Source organism: Amphimedon queenslandica, unplaced genomic scaffold (genome assembly GCF_000090795.2).
Source record: "Amphimedon queenslandica unplaced genomic scaffold, v1.1 AMPQUscaffold_13509, whole genome shotgun sequence".
NCBI lineage: Eukaryota > Metazoa > Porifera > Demospongiae > Haplosclerida > Niphatidae > Amphimedon > Amphimedon queenslandica.
In genome coordinates, this window is record NW_003546255.1 from 572,573 (window position 1) to 591,791 (window position 19,219).

At 37.5% G+C, this 19,219-nt stretch overlaps 3 protein-coding genes across 4 annotated transcripts; 2 read left to right on the forward strand and 1 right to left on the reverse strand.

The window, feature by feature from the left end:
* Nucleotides 1–19: 19 nt before the first annotated feature.
* LOC100632065 (F-BAR and double SH3 domains protein 2-like) lies at nucleotides 20–7,102 on the reverse strand. The gene is made up of 17 exons (XM_020007768.1): nucleotides 6,835–7,102; nucleotides 5,212–5,309; nucleotides 4,791–4,836; nucleotides 4,576–4,664; nucleotides 4,170–4,377; nucleotides 3,998–4,071; nucleotides 3,864–3,927; nucleotides 3,649–3,777; nucleotides 3,467–3,589; nucleotides 3,247–3,390; nucleotides 3,087–3,191; nucleotides 2,898–3,033; nucleotides 2,589–2,705; nucleotides 2,380–2,528; nucleotides 1,242–1,458; nucleotides 803–999; nucleotides 20–701 (listed from the first exon to the last, which is right to left on the reverse strand). Exons 1-17 carry the CDS (start codon nucleotides 6,859–6,861, stop codon nucleotides 318–320), a joined length of 2,307 nt encoding a protein of 768 aa, XP_019863327.1. The 5' UTR covers nucleotides 6,862–7,102; the 3' UTR covers nucleotides 20–317.
* Nucleotides 7,103–7,184: 82 nt separating this feature from the next.
* Nucleotides 7,185–8,395, forward strand: LOC100632190 (porphobilinogen deaminase-like). Its single transcript, XM_003383586.3, has one exon. It carries the CDS (start codon nucleotides 7,227–7,229, stop codon nucleotides 8,307–8,309), a length of 1,083 nt encoding a protein of 360 aa, XP_003383634.1. The 5' UTR covers nucleotides 7,185–7,226; the 3' UTR covers nucleotides 8,310–8,395.
* Nucleotides 8,396–8,485: 90 nt separating this feature from the next.
* LOC100632318 (fibroblast growth factor receptor 3-like) lies at nucleotides 8,486–18,803 on the forward strand. 2 transcript variants are annotated; one of them, XM_020007763.1, is made up of 16 exons: nucleotides 8,486–8,602; nucleotides 8,652–9,014; nucleotides 9,075–9,290; nucleotides 9,336–9,404; nucleotides 11,902–12,174; nucleotides 12,238–12,558; nucleotides 12,790–13,277; nucleotides 14,019–14,181; nucleotides 14,237–14,347; nucleotides 15,180–15,337; nucleotides 15,386–15,505; nucleotides 16,374–16,444; nucleotides 16,578–16,618; nucleotides 16,971–17,067; nucleotides 17,225–17,336; nucleotides 17,845–18,803. In XM_020007763.1, the coding sequence occupies exons 1-16, from the start codon at nucleotides 8,509–8,511 to the stop codon at nucleotides 18,628–18,630; spliced, it is 3,483 nt and encodes a 1,160-aa protein (XP_019863322.1). In that variant the 5' UTR covers nucleotides 8,486–8,508; the 3' UTR covers nucleotides 18,631–18,803. The 2 variants fall into 2 exon arrangements, with proteins under 2 accessions (XP_019863322.1, XP_019863318.1); XM_020007759.1 differs by lacking the exons at nucleotides 8,486–8,602; nucleotides 8,652–9,014; nucleotides 9,075–9,290; nucleotides 9,336–9,404 and adding exons at nucleotides 10,625–10,966; nucleotides 11,020–11,373; nucleotides 11,573–11,788 and having other exon boundaries at nucleotides 11,836–12,174.
* Nucleotides 18,804–19,219: the final 416 nt, after the last annotated feature.

The following is a 19,219-nucleotide window of genomic DNA, read 5'->3' on the forward strand; positions in this document are numbered from 1 at the left end:
ACTAAAAATGAGAAATCAGTTTTTTACTTATTCAAAAATTCTTATATAGGAAGTATTAAAACCGTTAGCAATAATTAGAAATAAAATTAATTAATAATAATAATAAAGGATTAATTTTTGTAGTTCACACACAAGGACACAATTATTATAGATCTATATATATAATATATATATATATACAATAGTAATAATAATAATAATAAAACAATTTATTAATTATATTATGATACACAAAAAAGAGCGGATGTACGTTTCTGTATTAACAGTAATAAACTACGAGTGGGAGTGGTCAATTGGAATCAAATAAACAGAGAGAGCTACACATAACAATCATCATCGTCTTGAATGTCGTCAAAAGAGCTCCAACGCTCTTTCGTCTCTTGTAAAGTATCTTCAAAACTATCCTGGACCTCGAGCTCTCTCTCGTCTCTCTTTTGACTGATGACATTACTTCCTCTTCTTATCCCTCCCGGAGAACTAGCCGTAGAAACCGTCCCATCCCCTAACTTTGAACCGACGAAAAACGAGTTTGTGGAGCCAGAGGATAGATTATACTGAAGCTGCTTTAGAGGGAGTATTGAGAGATCGTTTGCTGAAATGGCTGGGGCAGGATAAGATGGAGGAGGAGGGAGAGGAGAAGTAGGAGATGAGGACATTGGAGGAGGCATCGTAAACACTTCTGAGTTAACAGGGGTCAGTTCCTATGGTAATGAAAAGTCACGTGACAATCGGTTGTAAAATAATTGATAATTTTATACGATAAAAAATGAATATAAAGTAGTGTATTTTTAGGTAATCTTACTGGATTATTGTCGTTGGTAATTATCTCAACAACTATGGATGGGAACACTCCTTTCTTTCCTTCGTAAGACCCCTCCCACCAGCCGTCATCAATCCCATTATCGTCTGTCCTTAGTAACCTTATAATGGCACCTTCTGGGAAGGAAAGCTCCTCGTCTTCTTGTGCCGTGTATTCAAACAGTGCTCTTAGCATCGTTACTAAAAGAAAAGGATGTACATGTACATGTACATTGTACATTATACATAATGTGCATTTACTACTGAAATGTTAGCAAAAAAACATGTACATGTACATGTTATCAGAAAATGGGTACAAGCTAGTACATGTACATGTATTTTAAATACAATGTACATTTAAATTTAATGTATATGTACATGTACATATGTACATTACATTAACTGCTATTATAATCTTAAACTTTATTAAATTCATTATTTACCTTCTTCACTGACGACGAGTTTAAATGTCACATCATTAGAAGCTCCGCCTACTTTTGGAGGCGTAGTCGGTGCAGTGATTGCTTGTACGTAGCTCTGAGGGAAGTACCCTTCTTGAGAGTTTTTGTTTCGGCCCTTGCACCATCCGTCGCCATCGTCCCATTCAATGACATCAAGTTCTTCATCAGTTTGAATGTCTAACTCGTCCGACCTTTGTGACTATATTGTAATAGTGAGAAAAAATATATTTGATGGCCGTAACTTGAAAAATTGAAGTTGGAATCGACTCAAACTTTCTACACAGCATAAGTACATCAATATGTATCAAAAAATGTAATAAAAATTGGGGGTCATTTCAGAGCCATTTTTCGAAAAAAAACCATGGGCTATACTATAGTACAGGGATTTTTTCAGATTTTGGCCCGTTTTTTCAAATGTCCATAGCTCAAAAAATTGAAGTCAGAATCGACTCAAACTTTCTACACAGCACAAGGACATCAATATGCATCAAAAAATGTAATAAAAATTGGGGGTCATTTCAGAGCCATTTTTCGAAAAAAAACCATGGACTATAGTACAGGGATTTTTTCAGATTTTGGCTCGTTTTTTCAAATGGCCATAACTCGAAAAATCAAAGTTGGAATTGGCTCAAACTTTCTACAGAGCATAAGTACATCAATATGTATCAAAAAATGTAATAAAAATTGGGGGTCATTTCGGAGCCATTTTTCGAAAAAAACCATGGGCTATAGTACAGGGATTTTTTCAGATTTTGGCCCGTTTTTTCAAATGGTCATAACTCAAAAAATTGAAGTCGGAATCGACTCAAACTTTCTACACAGCATAAGTACATCAATATGTATCAGAAAATGTAATAAAAATTGGGGGTGATTTCGGAGCCATTTTTCGGGAAAAACCATGGGCTATAGCCTTGGGTATTTTTCAGATTTTTGACGTTTTCTTAAAATGGCCGTAACTTGAAAAATTGAAGTCGGAATCGACTCAAACTTTCTACACAGCACAAGGATATCAATATGCATCAAAAAATGTAATAAAAATTTGGGGTCATTTTGGAGCCATTTTTTGGAAAAAAACATGGGCTATAGTACAGAGTACATGTACATATGTACATTCCTTTACCTCATACGAGTACAACACTTTACACATTGTCGGCGTCTGCTCGCTTTGATACGAATTGAGACTCAGCACATCAGACTTCATGGAGACAGTATCACTGTCACCACCTCTCAATGACGACTGACTAGCGCTTAGAGTCTGTTTACGCAAGGCTTAATGGAAGAGACGGTAGATAAAAGTCAAAAAAAAGAAGAACATTTTGTTTCTCTTACTTGTGGTAAGGTCAACAAGATCGGGTTGCAGCTGTTGCTTGTCTAGCTTTCTCTGTTCCCCGGGCGTGTGTTCATACTCGGTATGAGCTGCTTGTTGTAACCACTTGGATACATCAACTACATGACAATTGATACAAACATAATAACAGTATCACATTTGTATTAATTGTTAAGTAGTATATTTACACCAGTATCTCTGCTCCAACACCAGTACATGCATTTCTCCATAATATTACTAATCCTTCATCTCTTTTGCCTTCTGCCTCCATTTTCCTCCTTTTTTATAATTATAAATTTCTTAGTACTTACCTCCACAATCTTTGAGAAGGTCCAAACGTGCATTAGCCTTAGTAGTAGTCACCTCAATCTGTCTAATCTCTTCTTGAATATGGTGTAGACTTTGCTCGGCCTCTGAAACTGCATCGCTCGTACCAAACTCAGGATTCTAAGGGTTAAAAACACAGTGTAACCACGGAGATGCTAACCACACCCACTCACGACATGATATGCTTTCGTGACGGTCTGCAGTCCTTTTATGGCTTTGCTCTTCTCCGCTATCTTTTGATGAAGTTTCGTCAACTGTTGTGCGCACTTTCTTGCTTCCTACAAAAAAGGGCGTGTCCACTTGACCCCGCCCACTAATCAAATGATTACATACCTTGTTAAGGTATAGCTCTGCCTCGTGGTCTTTACTAAGGCTTGTCACTTTATCGTTACTTGATGCCTCAAATGTGTAAGAAATCTTGTCTCGTAGTATCGGGTTTTCAACCATAAAACACTCTAGAACATATTCTCTATTTAACTAAGAAAAACAAATTGATAATAATAAAAATTAATTATTAATTGAGCCACGCCCATTGCCCTTCCCTCTTTCTTACGAGTGCTACTTGTTCCCTGAGGTCTTCAAACTCTGCCCTAATGGCGTTGCAGCTGTCCATTTCAATTTGAGCGAAAAGTGTGTACGAGTTTCTCATTATATCATACAACTCGCCATCAACAATCTTGAAAAAGTGTAAAAAAATTGTCTTCAAATTTTAAATATATCTTTCCTGTACAATACCTTAAGCATTTCTGTGAGGTCGGTTTCGAAGTGCTTGTCAAGGTGAGTGTTAGTTTCTGCTACCGTCAATAAATACTCATTCCGTTGTACCACTAACTGTTTCTGTGCCTGCTTCAACTTATCAGTGTTCTGAAAAAAGAGAAGGAAAGAAATGAAACAGTGCAAAATAAAGAGGATTATAATGGAGTTTGGTTGTTTTTGTTCTGTGTCTTTACTTTTTTGTGCGTTTTCTCAAGAGTTGACTTTGATTCAAACATTTTTAAGTTGCAGCTGCGTAGCCTTTATTAGAAAAAAATTGTAATACATGTACATGTACATGTAGTGTTCTCTCTCTCTCTCTCTTTCCCACCTGTCATCCACATCACGATATTTCTGTCTCGAATCTTCGCACATTTTCCATTTCTCATGATACAGCTTCTTGGCCTACATGTACATGAACAACACAAAATTTAAAATCAACAAACAATACTTTAAATTTTAAAAACAAAATCCGCCCTCCCTCAAATCAAATTCTTGCTCACGTTGGTCAGCTCCTTAACGCTCTCCAAAACTTCGCTGATCATTAATTGGAATATTTCTGCTTGTCTCTTGAAATTATGTTCTTTAACCCTCTTGAGCTTCTTAAGTTCTTCGCTGAGGCTCCCACAAAGCAGGTCGCCCACGTTACCTTTTCTCTTTCCCATTTCGTCAGTTTTATCAAGCAAGGACTTCCACATTTCTAATATACCTCTAAAGGATGATAACAAGATACTATAAATAGAAACACTGCTTCTATTAATAGTAACAGCATCTAATTATTAATTAATAATGAAGTTAGTCCTATTTATAGAAGCATTGCTTTTATAATAGTGACAACATTCTATTAATAGTAACGGTAGTAGTAGTAAACAAGGTGCTACTATTAGTAACATTACATACTACACATACCTGTTTTCTAGTCGATCAAAGTTAGGTACGGTTGGTGGGTTTTTGAAATCACGCTTTGAAGAAAACTGAGACACAAGCTTCTGTATAGCCTAACAAGCGTAACATAATTATTGCACATGTAGATGTACATAGCAATAGGATTGAGTATTAATATTATATTATTGTACATTTAAAGTAATAGTGTTGGGTATTAATATTGTATCATTGTTACCCACTTGAGAATAGTCCTTTTCAATTTGAGACCTCTGTTTTAGGAAACTCCTAACAAACAAGACGATTAGCATCTCCCATAATATCAATATCACACAACACAATGGGCCAGTGCAACACCATTGGAATATAACATACAGCAATGCACTATTACACATAATCATTTGACATGTGACATACATGTGACATGCATGTGACATGCATGTATCATGCATGTGATATGCATGTATTATGCACATGTACATGAAAGTACAGAGTACATGTCTCGTGAATCACGTCTGGTATGTACATGTACATGTACTTGTAAACACAAATGTACAATGTACATATCAATACTTAAGCTTGTACATATCAATACTGGTACTGTACATATCAATACTTGTGCTTGTACATTCTGCAAGTTTGTGTGTACATGTACATACCAACCTAACATCATCAATCAGTTCTAGTTCCATCGTGTGCTTCCATTGTATCTTATTCAGCTGCTCATTGAGTGCACTTCTAACTGATGTGCCTAATCTCTCCTTTAGAAGAGAGAGGGGGGAGAGAGGGAGAGAGGGAGAGAGAGAGGAGGGAGAGAGAGGAGGGAGAGAGAGAGAGGGAGAGAGAGAGGGGGGTGAGAGAGAGAGTGAGAGAGAGGGGGGTGAGAGAGAGAGGAGAGAGAGAGGGGGGAGGGAGAGGGGGGAGAGAGAGAGGGGGGGAGACAACAGTAATGTCAAAATTATGTACATATACTACTACAGAGCAAACAAAATTATAGTAAATAAATAAATAAATAAATAATAATAATAATAATGATGTAATTTGTACATACTGTATATTTACATAAGTGTGTACCAAATTACACTTATTTTAGTGTGAATACTTTATTAGTGGAAACAAGAGACATTGATGTACACATTTACATGTAAATTGATCATGTCCTGTGGGAAAGGACACTGTACTTCATAGAAAAGGGACAGATAACTGAAGTAAACATAGACAGACATGACAAAGGAAATCATAACACTACTACATGTACAGGTCTTTGCTTGCAGCATGTCTAGTGTCAATTTCCTTGTGCCCTGTTGATGAGTGAGAACTTTAAAGTTCATCAACACTATCCTTAAACAGCTTTCACTTCACTTTGTCATAATCTCTCTCTCTCTTTCTGTTTCATTCTCTCTCTCTTTCCCTCCTTAGGTATAAACATTAATTTAATACTATGCATGTATGGACAAACACACGCCCACCTATTATATTGGTAATTTATTAGTGTTATTTTTAAATGGAATTAGCACTTAAGTTTGTTTGCCACTAAAGTAATAACACAGACGTGATATCTTTATTACGCCTTAAAATTGTATTACTCATTTCAACTTTTGCTTATCAAAGACACACAACATCAAACAGTAGCTTGCAATGAAAGCAATGGAGCTTATACGCTTTACAAAAACTACAATGGAGTTTCATTTTCAAGCATAATCCATTTTTGAGTACTGGTAACAAGATCAATTTGGCTATCACTATAGCATGTCTTGTAAGCTAATACATATTATGTATACATGATGCTCTCCAGTGATATGAATACAAACAAGGATTGAAGACAAAATGACCAGCTGTCAAATGAACATACAATTCATAAAGTTTGTGTGGGAGAAAGGAGGAGAGGGGGAAGGGAGGGATACTGTTATGTAAGCAGGTGGTCTTTCATCCCAAGTGAAAATATATTCACATTGAACATGCATAATTATGTGTATATGTATATGTACTTGAAAACTTTCAAAACATAGAGTGGAGATTATTATCGATTTGTAAGCTACAGTGTTCCTATGGGGACACTTTTAATAGCAATACTGTACATGCATACATGACCATATAGAATATTTAAAATAGATATATACTTTAGCTATAAAAGCATTAAGAAATACATTGTGCTAATGAATAAGTAGTAGTGTACATACAGAAATATTATGTATACTGGTCTAATCTGTATCAATAACAATGTAAACTAAATGTCTGAGCTTTTGCTGATCTTAAAATTCAGTATTCCCTTAGTTTTTCTCTCACCTTTCTTCCTAAAGATGGGGTAGCCATTTTATCGTTACAGTGCTGTTATTAATGAGCCTTTTTCAATTTGTCAACTCAGTGAGGAGTAGTGGAGCTGGATTAATGAAAATGAAGAGCCAGTCTTGAGTTAGGAGTCACAGAGCCGGCGTATCTCTCTTTAGATATAAGGTACAAGGAAAATATAATAATAGAGGTCTGGAGCACTTCAGTTTATCTCCCAGGGCAGTGTTATACCAGAGTAAGTGGCTACTGATAGTTAAATAAGAGAGCTATAAAAAATGGAGAAACAATTTGCGTCGACCACGCCTATTTAACAATAGGCCACACCTAGTTTTACTGCTTCCTGCCCACGTGGAGTCATAGTGACTTTAGTGAGTAGGGCTCTCCAAAAAATGGCAACTCCGTCTTCTTCATCAGAGGCTAAATCAGAGAAGGTCGTCATCGTAGGCTCGCGTTCTAGCCAACTGGCAATGATACAGACGACGACTATCGTCCAAGCTCTCTCTGAAGCTCATCCTGATGTCAAGTTCCGAGTGGAGACGATGAAAACTATTGGAGATAACGTCCTGGACAAACCTCTTCCAAACATAGGCCAGACCAACCTATTCACCAAAGAGCTAGAGACAGCACTGGCTGCCGGTTCGATAGACCTCATCGTACACTCTTTAAAGGACCTCCCTACTACCCTACCCCCCGGGATGAAACTAGCCGTCATTTACAAGAGGGACTCACCCACTGATGCTCTACTCTTGTCCCCACGTCAAAGTGGGAGGAGTTTAGAGACACTCCCACCAGGGAGTGTCGTCGGGACAAGCTCACTGCGTCGGATTGCGCAATTAAAACGAGCTTTCCCTGAGTTGGAGTACAAGAGTGTTCGTGGTAATCTTAATACCAGACTGGCTAAGTTAGATGCAGCAAGTGATAATGAGGGAGACTCTAATAAAGGAGGATATGATGCTCTTATACTAGCTACAGCTGGTCTTGTTAGAATGGGATGGACTTCACGCATAGCACAAGAGCTTAGCCCCTCGCTCTGCATGTATGCTGTAGGTCAGGGAGCACTTGCTATAGAAACAAGAGAAGATGACACCCAAACTAACAGTATAGTCCAGTGTCTTAATGACCCGAATACACTCATTGCCTGCTCTGCTGAGAGACAATTTTTAAAAAGTCTAGGAGGAGGTTGCAGTGTCCCCATTGGAGTTGAGTCGATATTAAAAGATGGTCACTACACGCTGAGAGGTGCTGTGTTTAGTCTTGACGGCCATGAGGTTATAAGTGGCAGCAAGAAAGAGTCTTTGCCTTCTTTGGGTACTCCGCCATCTTTTGATTCCTGCTCCTCTTTTGGTGCGAAGGTCGGTGAGGCATTAGCACAAGAATTGATCAAGGAAGGAGCTAGGGAGATCCTTAAAAGGGCGAGAGAAGAAACAGATGCACTGACAAGCAAAATATCTGAAGCCAAAGGAGACTCTTAGCATTCGATGCATGCGCTGTTTTAATTTCATTGTCAATTGATGAATCCCTACTCTGTACATCAGAATGTCAACATTTCCTCATCTCAGTGATTAAAATATTTAAAAATATCAAATTATGTGTACCTTACGATGATATCAATGTTGGGCATTTTGGCATTGCCTCTTTAGCACTTGTAAGCATTCAGCCACAAGGAGTAAGATGAGAGCTAGTCTAGGAGCTGTTGCTCTTTCACTTTTGGTTTTAGTGATACAAGAGGCTGAAGGAAGTTGCCAAGGAGAGTTCAATATCACCAGTAAGACAATCATATACTAGAAAATTGGTTGTATTGTTGATTGTTATAGGGTACAATATGGCAAAGGATTACAGCCTAAATGTGACTGCCAGCTTCTCTAGTGATGGTAGTGTCCTTTCTCTCAGTTGTACTGTCACTAATGGAGCTTCTTTACAACCTGGACAAGAGCTGGTCTGGACTGAAGGAGGAATAGAGATACAAGATGGGACTATAGGATATTCAGTACATCAGAGTACTACCAGCTCTCTCTTGACAATAAGTATAACTGATGGACTACAGTATGGTGAATATGGTTGCCAGTGTCACAATAGGCACAATTATACTCACAATTCACTCAGTAAACTGATAGCCACTGGTTCATTCATCCAACACTGCAGCAATCTCAACACTACTGTAGCAATACCTGACACAGGTTAGACAGCAATGATTGCATTACTGTTTATATTTAATTATCCTATTTTCCATTTTGTAGCTAGTAGTCCTACTATTACTACACATTATGTATCTGTTCCTGGTCAAAGTGTCAGTATAATATGCAATCAATCTGGCTCTGTCCTAGCAAGAGAAAGTGGTGGTATACTAGAGGAGGTTACTAATACTTTTAGTGTCTCATCTCCTGGTCATCAAGGGAAGTTTGTATGCATTAAAGCTGGGACTGTAGTGGAGATACACTATGTTGTCATTGAAGGTATGATACTTGAGTTTATATTTTATTTTGTAATTTTCATACCAGGTTATCGGCCAATACGATTAATATTTCCTACTACTGGAGTTGGGACACTTCTCCTTCCTTTTTCTGTTGGTTCCACTTCTCCTCCAACCCTGTGTGGCATTTACTCTCCAATACCTCTGCAATCGTTTCGAATGGTCTTTAGAAGTGGGGAGGCCGTTGTAGGAGGTCTGAGCTTTATCTATAGCAGTAGTGGCCCACTAGGAGAGGATCTGTGGAGAGCCAGTTTAGTACCTAATAAAGGAAACAATGATATTCTTGAGAGCTTGGATCTTAACTGCAGAGTTCAGACTGTTTGGGAAACTGTAACTAGTGAAAGATACAAAGTTGACTTTGAAGAATCCGGTTAGTATAAAGAGATCATATTCCACTTTTATTTATTTTATCATTTTAAGATAACGGACTGGTACCTGCCGTTTGTGTGAGTACTAGTCTCACTCCTTCTTCTGTTGTCATATCAGGATCTTCTGTACTCATCACTTGCACTGTAGAGTATGATATTGAGTCACCAATCAACATTACCATAATACATGAAGGAAGCAATGGATCGCTCTACGAATATGCACCACTTTATGACAGCAGTAGTAATGTCTATTACCTGAATCTCACCAATGTCAGTAGGGAGAAAGACAGTGGGAATTACACTTGCTCCGTCTCTGTTTATGGTTATACAGCAAAAATCAAAAATGTTGTAGCTCTAAATATTATCATACCACCTACTTCAACAAGCAAAGTCACTCATGCTTCATCTATGTACTCCTTTCCTGTGTATCAAAACACTTTTACAGTGTTATTTCCAAGCATTTCAAGTACAAGATCTACTAGTACAGACTATTCTGAAACTCCAAGTATCAGTGCAACTAGTATACCTGGTAGTAATACTCCTGGAAGTTCTCTTAGCATTGAAATGATTATTGTCCTTGCTGTTGGCCTCAGTTTAATATTTATTGTATCAGTCGCCATTGGGGTCGCATTTTTTATTTTGATGTGGCAAAATTGCTCTTCTAAGAAGATTGAGATTTCGATTGACTTGCCTCCATCTCTCACTCACCCCCAAGGAAGGAGAGCAAAAGAGAATGATTATATCAACGATCACCCTTCCATGAAGATGCAAAGATCACAGGACTAAAACACTCATCGTACATTAAAGACACATGTAATGTACTTTTTCTATGTTCTTTTTGTGCTATAGCAGGAATCATTTAAATGTAGAGACGTATTGTGTAGATTTAGATGTATATTTTTGATAATAAAAACATTCAGTCTTGTAATAAAAATACCAATGTCACCACCATAAAGGAAGACCACACATAAAGAGTGGGCTTGTCCTTCTAAGAGATATTAACCACTTCTTGTCTGAGTTATGATACTGCGGGGAAGTCCTCCAATCTCTACTGCAAATATCTGCACAACGTAGATCTATTATTAATTTAATTAGTCCAGAGCTGATATTAAATAGAGGGAATCATATTCTCTGTGACTCAAAATTGTCAACTGTAGTAGCAACAGAGCAGCTCGAGTCATGAATGTATTTTCAAGAGGAGTGTACCTTTTTCTCAGTTTGTACAGCGTCTTCTCTGTTGTGGTAGCCGGTACAGAATGCAACGAGGAAGTCAGTTTGTCCACATTCACTGGTAAGACTCCCCTCATGACTGAATTAGCTCGTGTTATACAACTCTCCTTACAGAGAGTTATGCTGTAGAAGCTGCTGCCAGTTTCTCTGATGATGGTAGTATCCTTTCTCTCAGTTGTGCTGTCACTGATGGAGATACTTTACAGCCTGGACAAGAGCTGGTCTGGACTGAAGGAGGAATAGAGATACAGGGCAAATCTTACAACATGACAGTACAGCAAACTAATACCAGCTCTCTATTAACAATATACAATGTAACTGATGGACTACAGTATGGTGAATATGGTTGCCAGTGTCACAATAGGCACAATCATACACACAATTCACTCAGTAAACTGATAGCTACTGTGGATTCATTCATCCAACACTGCAGCAATCTCAACACTACTGTAGCAATCCCTGACACAGGTCAGAGAAAGAAACCATTCATTATCATGTTGATCTAGTATTCTTATAAATCACACCTTAATTAGATCACTATAGTACATAAGTGCATGTTTAAATAAGATTTGTTCATGCCTGATAAAATCTAATTAGGTGATTTAACCATTATACTCATTCCCATCATAATATCTTCTTATTATATTTTTCATGCTTTCCCCTTCAGATTTTGCCCCTACTATTGCTACACATTATGTATCTGCTCCTGGTCAAAGTGTCAGTATAATATGCAATCAATCTGGTTCTGTCCTAGCAAGAGAAAGTGGTGGTGTACTAGAGGAGGTTACTAATACTTTTATTGTCTCCTCTCCTGGTCATCAAGGGAAGTTTGTATGCATTAAAGCTGGGACTGTAGTGGAGATACACTATGTTGTCATTGAAGGTATGAGCAGGGACAATGGCTGCCATATTAATTCTCTTGTTCATTAGATTATGAGCCGATTCAATTTGTATTTCCTCCTATACCTGAAAAAATCGTCCTTCCTTTTTCTGTTGGTTCCACTTCTCCTCCAACCCTGTGTGCCGTCTACTCTCCAATACCTCTGCAATCGTTTCGAATAGTCTTTAGAAGTGGGGAGGCTGTTGTAGGAGGTCTGAATCGTATCTATAGCAAAAGTGGCCCACTAGGAGAGGATCTGTGGAGAATCAATTTAATACCTAATGAAGGAAGCAATTTGATTCTTGAGAGCTTGGATCTTAATTGCAGAGTTGAGACTGTTTGGGAAACTGTAACTAGTGAAAGATACAAAGTTGACTTTGAAGAATCCAGTTAGTATATGCATATAGGGGGAAAGAAAGCCTTTGACTTACATCTTTATTTTCTGCCATTAGATACTGCCCCTATTCCCTCTGTGTGTGTCACAGCATCAGTCACTCCTCCCTCTCCATTTCTCCCAGGCTCCAGCTTCACAATACAGTGCACCATTCAATACGACATAGAACCTGATGTCAACCTACACATCATACACACAACAGACGATGGTCTATACACTGAACTCGATAACTTTCCACTTTCCTCGTGTGATGGTCTCCATCAAACAAGGGTATGCTCCTACACTATTGATAACGCTCTCCGTTTAACGAGCGATGGGAACTATTCTTGTAACTTCAGCGGTGTCATTGATACCATTCCTGTATCAGTCCTGGAGATTGGTAAGTTGATCCTTAGTACTCCCTAGTTATATCAGATAGCAATGTATGCGTTTATGTAATAGAATAAAAGTCTGTTGTGTTATGGTGTATTTTTCCCCCGATGTGATGTAATCAAACGCTGTTTTCATATTCATTAGTGGGCAGCAGTTATTTCGTAATAGTTGGAATGACTGCAATACTTCTGTTAATTATGTATGTATAATATTTATAGAAATATTTTTTGTTTTGTAGAGTATTCATCAACAATTTCTCCTCCACTCCTATCATCGACAATAATAGCTTCATCAAGTAGTAATGACATTAGTACTACTCCAGTCATTCTCAGTACATCCTCCAGTACCGGCATTATATCTTATGTTAATCCAACCTCCGGAACTAATGGCTCTCAAGTCAACAACACAACACTTCTCTCAGTCTCTCTCTCCCTAGCCTTCCTCTTAGTAGTTTTGATACTCTCTGGGTTTGGTCTTATATTTCTTTCTAAAACTTGCTCTAAAAGAAAAAGGCGTAAGAGAAGAGAAAGTGTAAGAGACGGTCCGATTGAGATTCCTGCTCGTCCGTTGTTCACCTTCCAGCAGAGTCTCACGGGATTTGACGAGGCTCTTTTGAACAGTTTGAAAGCGAACGATATGGAGTCTGTGTCTATATCACTAGCATCAGCTTCGCCTAGCCTCTTGAATCAGTTGAGGCCAAGCATGATATCAAGAATGATGGCAGAGGTAAGAGAGAGAGGGAGAGAGAGAGAGAGAGAGAGAGAGAGAGAGAGAGAGAGAGAGAGAGAGAGAGAGATGGTTATGTCTTTATTATATTTAAAATTTGTATGTAAAAAGTTTTCAGTAAGCAGTGCATAGTCATAACATTTCGTTGTTATTATTATTATTATTATTGCTGTTGTTATTATTATTACTATTTTTGTTGCTATTATTATTATTGTGTCTCATGTCTATAATTAGTGTAACAGACAGTCTAAGAGGTAGCTATTGAATTTCAATACTACTGCTTGCACTCATTAGACCACTAACTGTGTTCTTGTGAACAAATAAATAATAACTCATTATTAATAATGAAATGTGATACTATACACTGATCAGTTAGTGCTCATTAAGTTTGCTATGGTAGCCTTTGGAATGCTCATATTTAGCATTCCAAGTATTGATGTAATGATTGATATAATATTACCTTTGATATGGGATGTGGAGAGTGATAGAGAAAGGGAGAGGAGAGAACTGATAAGAACTAGCTAATTTACTACTCCTTAGTCCTTATCTCATCTCTTCTCTCCCTTTAGCATAAATACTCTAGTTTTATGTTTACAATGAAGTATGATAGTTATACATTGTATGATGATAACAATTTGTAACTTAATATTGAGCTAATAGGCAAATATTTCAATTTGTACAACTTGTATATGTCTTCTTACTTTCACCCCCCCTCTCCCTCCCCCTCTCTCTCTCCTTCAGTGTCTTCAAGAGTTGCATAGCAGTGATTGGTATGTTCCTTATCACAAGCTCTCGTTTGAGGGCGAGCTTGGATCGGGGGCTTTTGGTACCGTCAAGAAAGCGAGAGTAGCCGGAATAAAAGGAGATACAAACGAAAAGGTTGTGGCAGTCAAAATGCTTAAATGTAAGCCAAATTCTAATATATATTTTAGTGCTATTATGAGTCTTGTCATATATAGGCTTGCCTTCAGAAGAAGACATGCGGGACATCATCACTGAGTTCAATATACTGAAGCATGTTGGAAGACATGACAATATAGTTGGGCTTCTAGGAGCTTCTGAACACAATGGTAGGTTATAGGAGGAAATGGGGAAATCTGTGAAAAAAATTTATGCTCAAATAAGGAAGCAAGGAAAGATGCTAAATTGAATTAGCACATCACACATGAAACAATAATGAAGGCAAATATGTTATCAGCAGGCCATATTAGTTGACATTTCTTTCATGTTACAATAGCTACACATGATCCAGCAGTCAGTAAATAGATTATAAGTTCCTGAAACTGTACAATATACACATACCATTCATGCATTAGTAAAAATATATGTACAGTTAGTTATTACATGTAGACCTTAAACCTAAGCTAGATGAACATAGCCCCGTTTACACCATGCACTTAAAGCCACTTAAAGCGTTTACACTATGCCCTTAAAGCGGTTTGGAACCGGTTTAGAAATAAGTGTGAAAGGAGGTGGTTTGAGATAATCAAACCGGTTTAAGTACTGAAGCAGCTGTATTATGTATGCAATGTAGCATTGTAAACTGATTCAACCATAGTTAGTGTGGACACAATTAAGCTGGTTTCTGAACCGCTTTGATCCAAACTGGTTCGGGGCTTATGAGATAAATGTGTATTAAGTATAACACTATACTAGTTATCCAACACAGAAAGTTCATGTTATACAGTCTCCAGTTTTACTTGTACCTGATAGCTTTAAGCACAATTGTGTCAGTAACTGATCATTTCACTTGTTGTAAAGCTACACTTCCTTATAAAGCAAGTGATAGGGAATGTACTATTAAGTTAATGCAGTGTTAGTTATTATTTCATGAGAAACATGATATCCCGATTAATCTCTAATAGTACACGCATGTCTATGTATGGATATCCTCCCCATTAGGTCAGTTGTTGGTCATAGTGGAGTATTGCTCTGGAGGTAACCTTTTGCAGCATTTGAGGAAGAAGAGGCAAGACTCTCTTGATCCTTTGACGACTCTTAAACAAATAAAAATGGCTCTTCAAGTATCTCGTGGGATGGCATTCCTATCAACACAAAAAGTGAGGAAAACAGAATAGAGTATAACTAATTTTCTTGTTTTCTCTTAGTGTGTTCATAGGGATTTGGCTGCTCGTAATATACTTCTAGATCATGAAGGAACTCTCAAAGTTGCTGATTTTGGACTAGCAAGGGAGACACTTTATTCGATATATACCAAAACATCAAAAGTAATTATATCCACAAACACTCATTTATTTTCTTTAAGCTATACATCACTCTATTACTCTCTCTCTCTCTCTCCTCCTTCCCTCCCTCTCTCTCCTTGTGTCCTCCCCATATTGTTGTTTCCTTATTCATTAAGTGGTTTATGTTGTTGCTGGCAAGAGCCTCCACTGATAACCCAATCTCATGTTATTTTAACATCCACTTAAATAAATATTGATACAAAATATTTCACATGTACTTTAGTCTATGGGCTCGGCCTAGCGCTTAGTTATGACTATATATCAAGAAATTATTTTTAATTTCAGCATTATAAGCGATTAGTTATGACTATATATCAAGAAATTATTTTTAATTTCAGCTTTATAACGAGTCTGAGCATATACATGTACATGCATGTACATATATCTACTTTCCTCTTCACTTGCTATTCTCAGAAGTCTTTCCTTTCTTCGAATTTCTGTATAGACATGTCTGTATGCCTGTCCGTACTGTACATCCTCCATTAATTTTGTCGGTAACTGTTATAGTTAGGTGGCGACCCTTTGCACTGTTTATGACATTGTTTATGATATTTTGTAGTCTTGCCTCTAAACTGTAGGATGCGCTCAGGAAATTACATTAACAGTACTAGGGCAGTGAGAAAGGATAATATTATGATTTGTCCTATGGTAGCTTAAGCTATTTTAATGTGTCATTTATACTTATTGACAAAGATTTGAAATACGTGAAGCTAAAATTTTTAAGCATGCCTCTAAAATTTCTACCATTTCTAATAGTGATGTTGTATGATGTGCTTAATATGCTGCGATTGAAGCTACTTATCAATTAAGTCTCATTTCTATTGATTATTACTTCATTCTCTCTCTTTAGGGAAAGATTCCTTTTAAGTGGATGTCTCCTGAAAGCATTTTTGACAAAATCTACACAACCAAGAGCGATGTGTAAGTCCAATATAAAATAAATGACTATACACGCATTAGTACTGTCCTATATGACATTAGTACTACATACTGCACTCCATCCTGCACTGTATAACATTGTGTGTATAATGCTATTCATTTCTGCCTTCTTTAGGTGGTCCTTTGGTGTCCTTCTAATGGAAATTATTACATTAGGTAAGGTCTTTGAGACTCCTTTGATGTGTCTCCTTCTCTCCTCCTCCCTCCCTCCCTCCATACACTCTCCCTCCCCTCCCTTCACCACATCCTTTAATGAATGTCTGTCCTCATTCTCCACACGTGGATGTATGTCTTCTGGTGCTTCTGTGGTCCAAAACCCCATTATAGCTAAAGCCTCATGGCTATGTCTTATGCAACATTTTGTATAGACACATAATAAGCATGACCTAAAACCTTTTTATGTCTTCTTGTGCAGCAAATTTTATCGTGAATTTTATAATAAAACAATAAACAATTTTATCGACATACTATCTCTCTTCTCCTTCTCTCTCTCTCTCTTTCAATACAGGCCAGACACCGTATCCTGGTAAAACTGTTGATGAAGTTATTGAGTGTTTGAGAAGCAAGAAAACCATGACCAAACCTCAGTCGTGCCCCATCAAAGTGTAAGCTAAAGATTAGATCCTAATCTCAAACGACCTTGCCCCATTATACTTCAAATTTCCACCCTCTCTCTCTCTCTTTCTTAATTTCCACCTTTTCTTCCTTCCCTCTATCTCCCGTCACTTCTTTGCTCACAATTCTCCTTTTCCTTGTCTATAGTTACGACATAATGAGACAGTGTTGGCAGTTCGATCCTAAACTCCGTCCCTCGTTCCACGAACTGATAACAATCCTCGAGCAATTCTTGGCAGACTATCGGCCGGAATCGCCCGTAAGTATCCACAAAGACTCCAGACATCAAACACCCATACATGATAACCTGCAAAACATGTTTGTTGTTTGTCTGCTAGCAATGTGCTTGTTTTCTCAAACAGATTACCTAGAGTTTTAGTATAAAGAAGGAAAGGGAACTAGCATTACTTATAAGTGTTACTTAACTGATTCAATTTTCCTTTAGATTGTTTAACATATACATGCAACTTTTAGCTTAATAATACAGGCTTAATGAGGCTTTAGATATATATCTATGCTACATTTATTTCTGTAATTGTATATGCAAGTTCTAAGCTTCTATATTGTCAAAAAATAAAAATGTAATTCAATAGTACCATTATTAATATAGAATATACCCTGAAGTTGTTTATAAGCCTGTGTACTTCCTTTTGCTGTGTATGTAATAAAGATCTGCCATGACAAGCTAAACTATCAATATTATCATTTCTATGTTATTCATAAGACCACACCAGCTTTAGATAATCTCTTTTATCTCTCCCCCACAGAGCTACATTGAACCAGTAGATATTGACGAGGGTGTCTCAACTTCCAACGACACCAATTCACCCTCTCCTGTCTCTCCTAATCCCCCGCTGTGCCAGCTGCACAATGACAGTCTGGACTCCGGTCACCAGGAGCTTCCCAGCATCCATGAAATGTACTCCGCCCTGATGAGCTGTGACCCAGAGCTGGCGGAAGAGCTCCATAAGCTGTGTCTCGATTGTCAGAGACGCTGCCTCAATACTTATTACTGCAATTATATATCAGTGAGTTCAGAGACTTCTTGTAGCAGCGAAGACTCTACTGGTAGTGTTAAGATCTACACAAGACTTGGTGGAGAAAAAGGTGGAGATTCTAAAAACCTCAAACCTCGTAATATCAGATTTGGGAAGTACTCTTTCTGTCGATCCTGTCGGTACTTAGCGACTCCTAGTGCTAATGCTGGAAACTTTTTAAAAGTTGATGATGGAGTGACTTCCAAAAAAGGGCAACGAGAACCTTCGTATCTTTCTTTGATAGGTAGCGATCAGGGAGGTCCCTCACCCATCCATTATGTGACTCAAGCTCCTCTCAGTCACTCTATATCAATCCAGATAAGCAATGGAGGGAAGGAAATTGACTCAAGTCCATCAAAGCAATCCTTTGTTTCGATAAAGACTCCTCTTTCTCTGAGCCCGAGGCGCAATGGAACAGAAATGGAGGGACATCATGGATTATTAAAAGGGCAGTGTCAGGTGTTGTGGGATACCCAGTCGACCACGAGTGGTGGGTACATACAGACTGTGGTGTAATAGTGTAACATTTGGATGAACATGTTATTATTTTTTTATTTTAATACAGAGAAGAGATGTGCATTCTCTTCATATACAGGTGTATATGCTTTTTTTAATACATTATTTCACAACCTCTCACTTAATGTTTCTTGTAGCTTGTGGATACTATGGTTGGTGCTTTTGTTGGCACATTAAATCATTGCACACTTTCTTTCTTCCTTCCTCTCTTTGTTGATTTGTGGTGTTATGTTTATAATAAAATTATTATTATTTAATGAAGAACAAAGGAGAAATTTATTTTACAATTTTTGATGCATATATGTGCACTTATTTTGTATATAAAGTGTGAGATTATTCAGATCAAAGTTGGATGTTTATTTTTAAAGTTCCTTCAAAATATTTTGCCAAAAATAAAAAGGAAAGATTTTACCATTTTTATAATTTTATTTGATGCATATACATGTATTTATGTTGCATAGAAAGTTTGAACTCATTCCAATCAAGTTTGGATTTTTTACGAATTTTTTAAGTTGCTCCAAAATCAAGTAAAAGTCCCTGTACAAGGTCACGGGCCAAATTTTGCCAAAAATGAAAATAAAAAATTTTA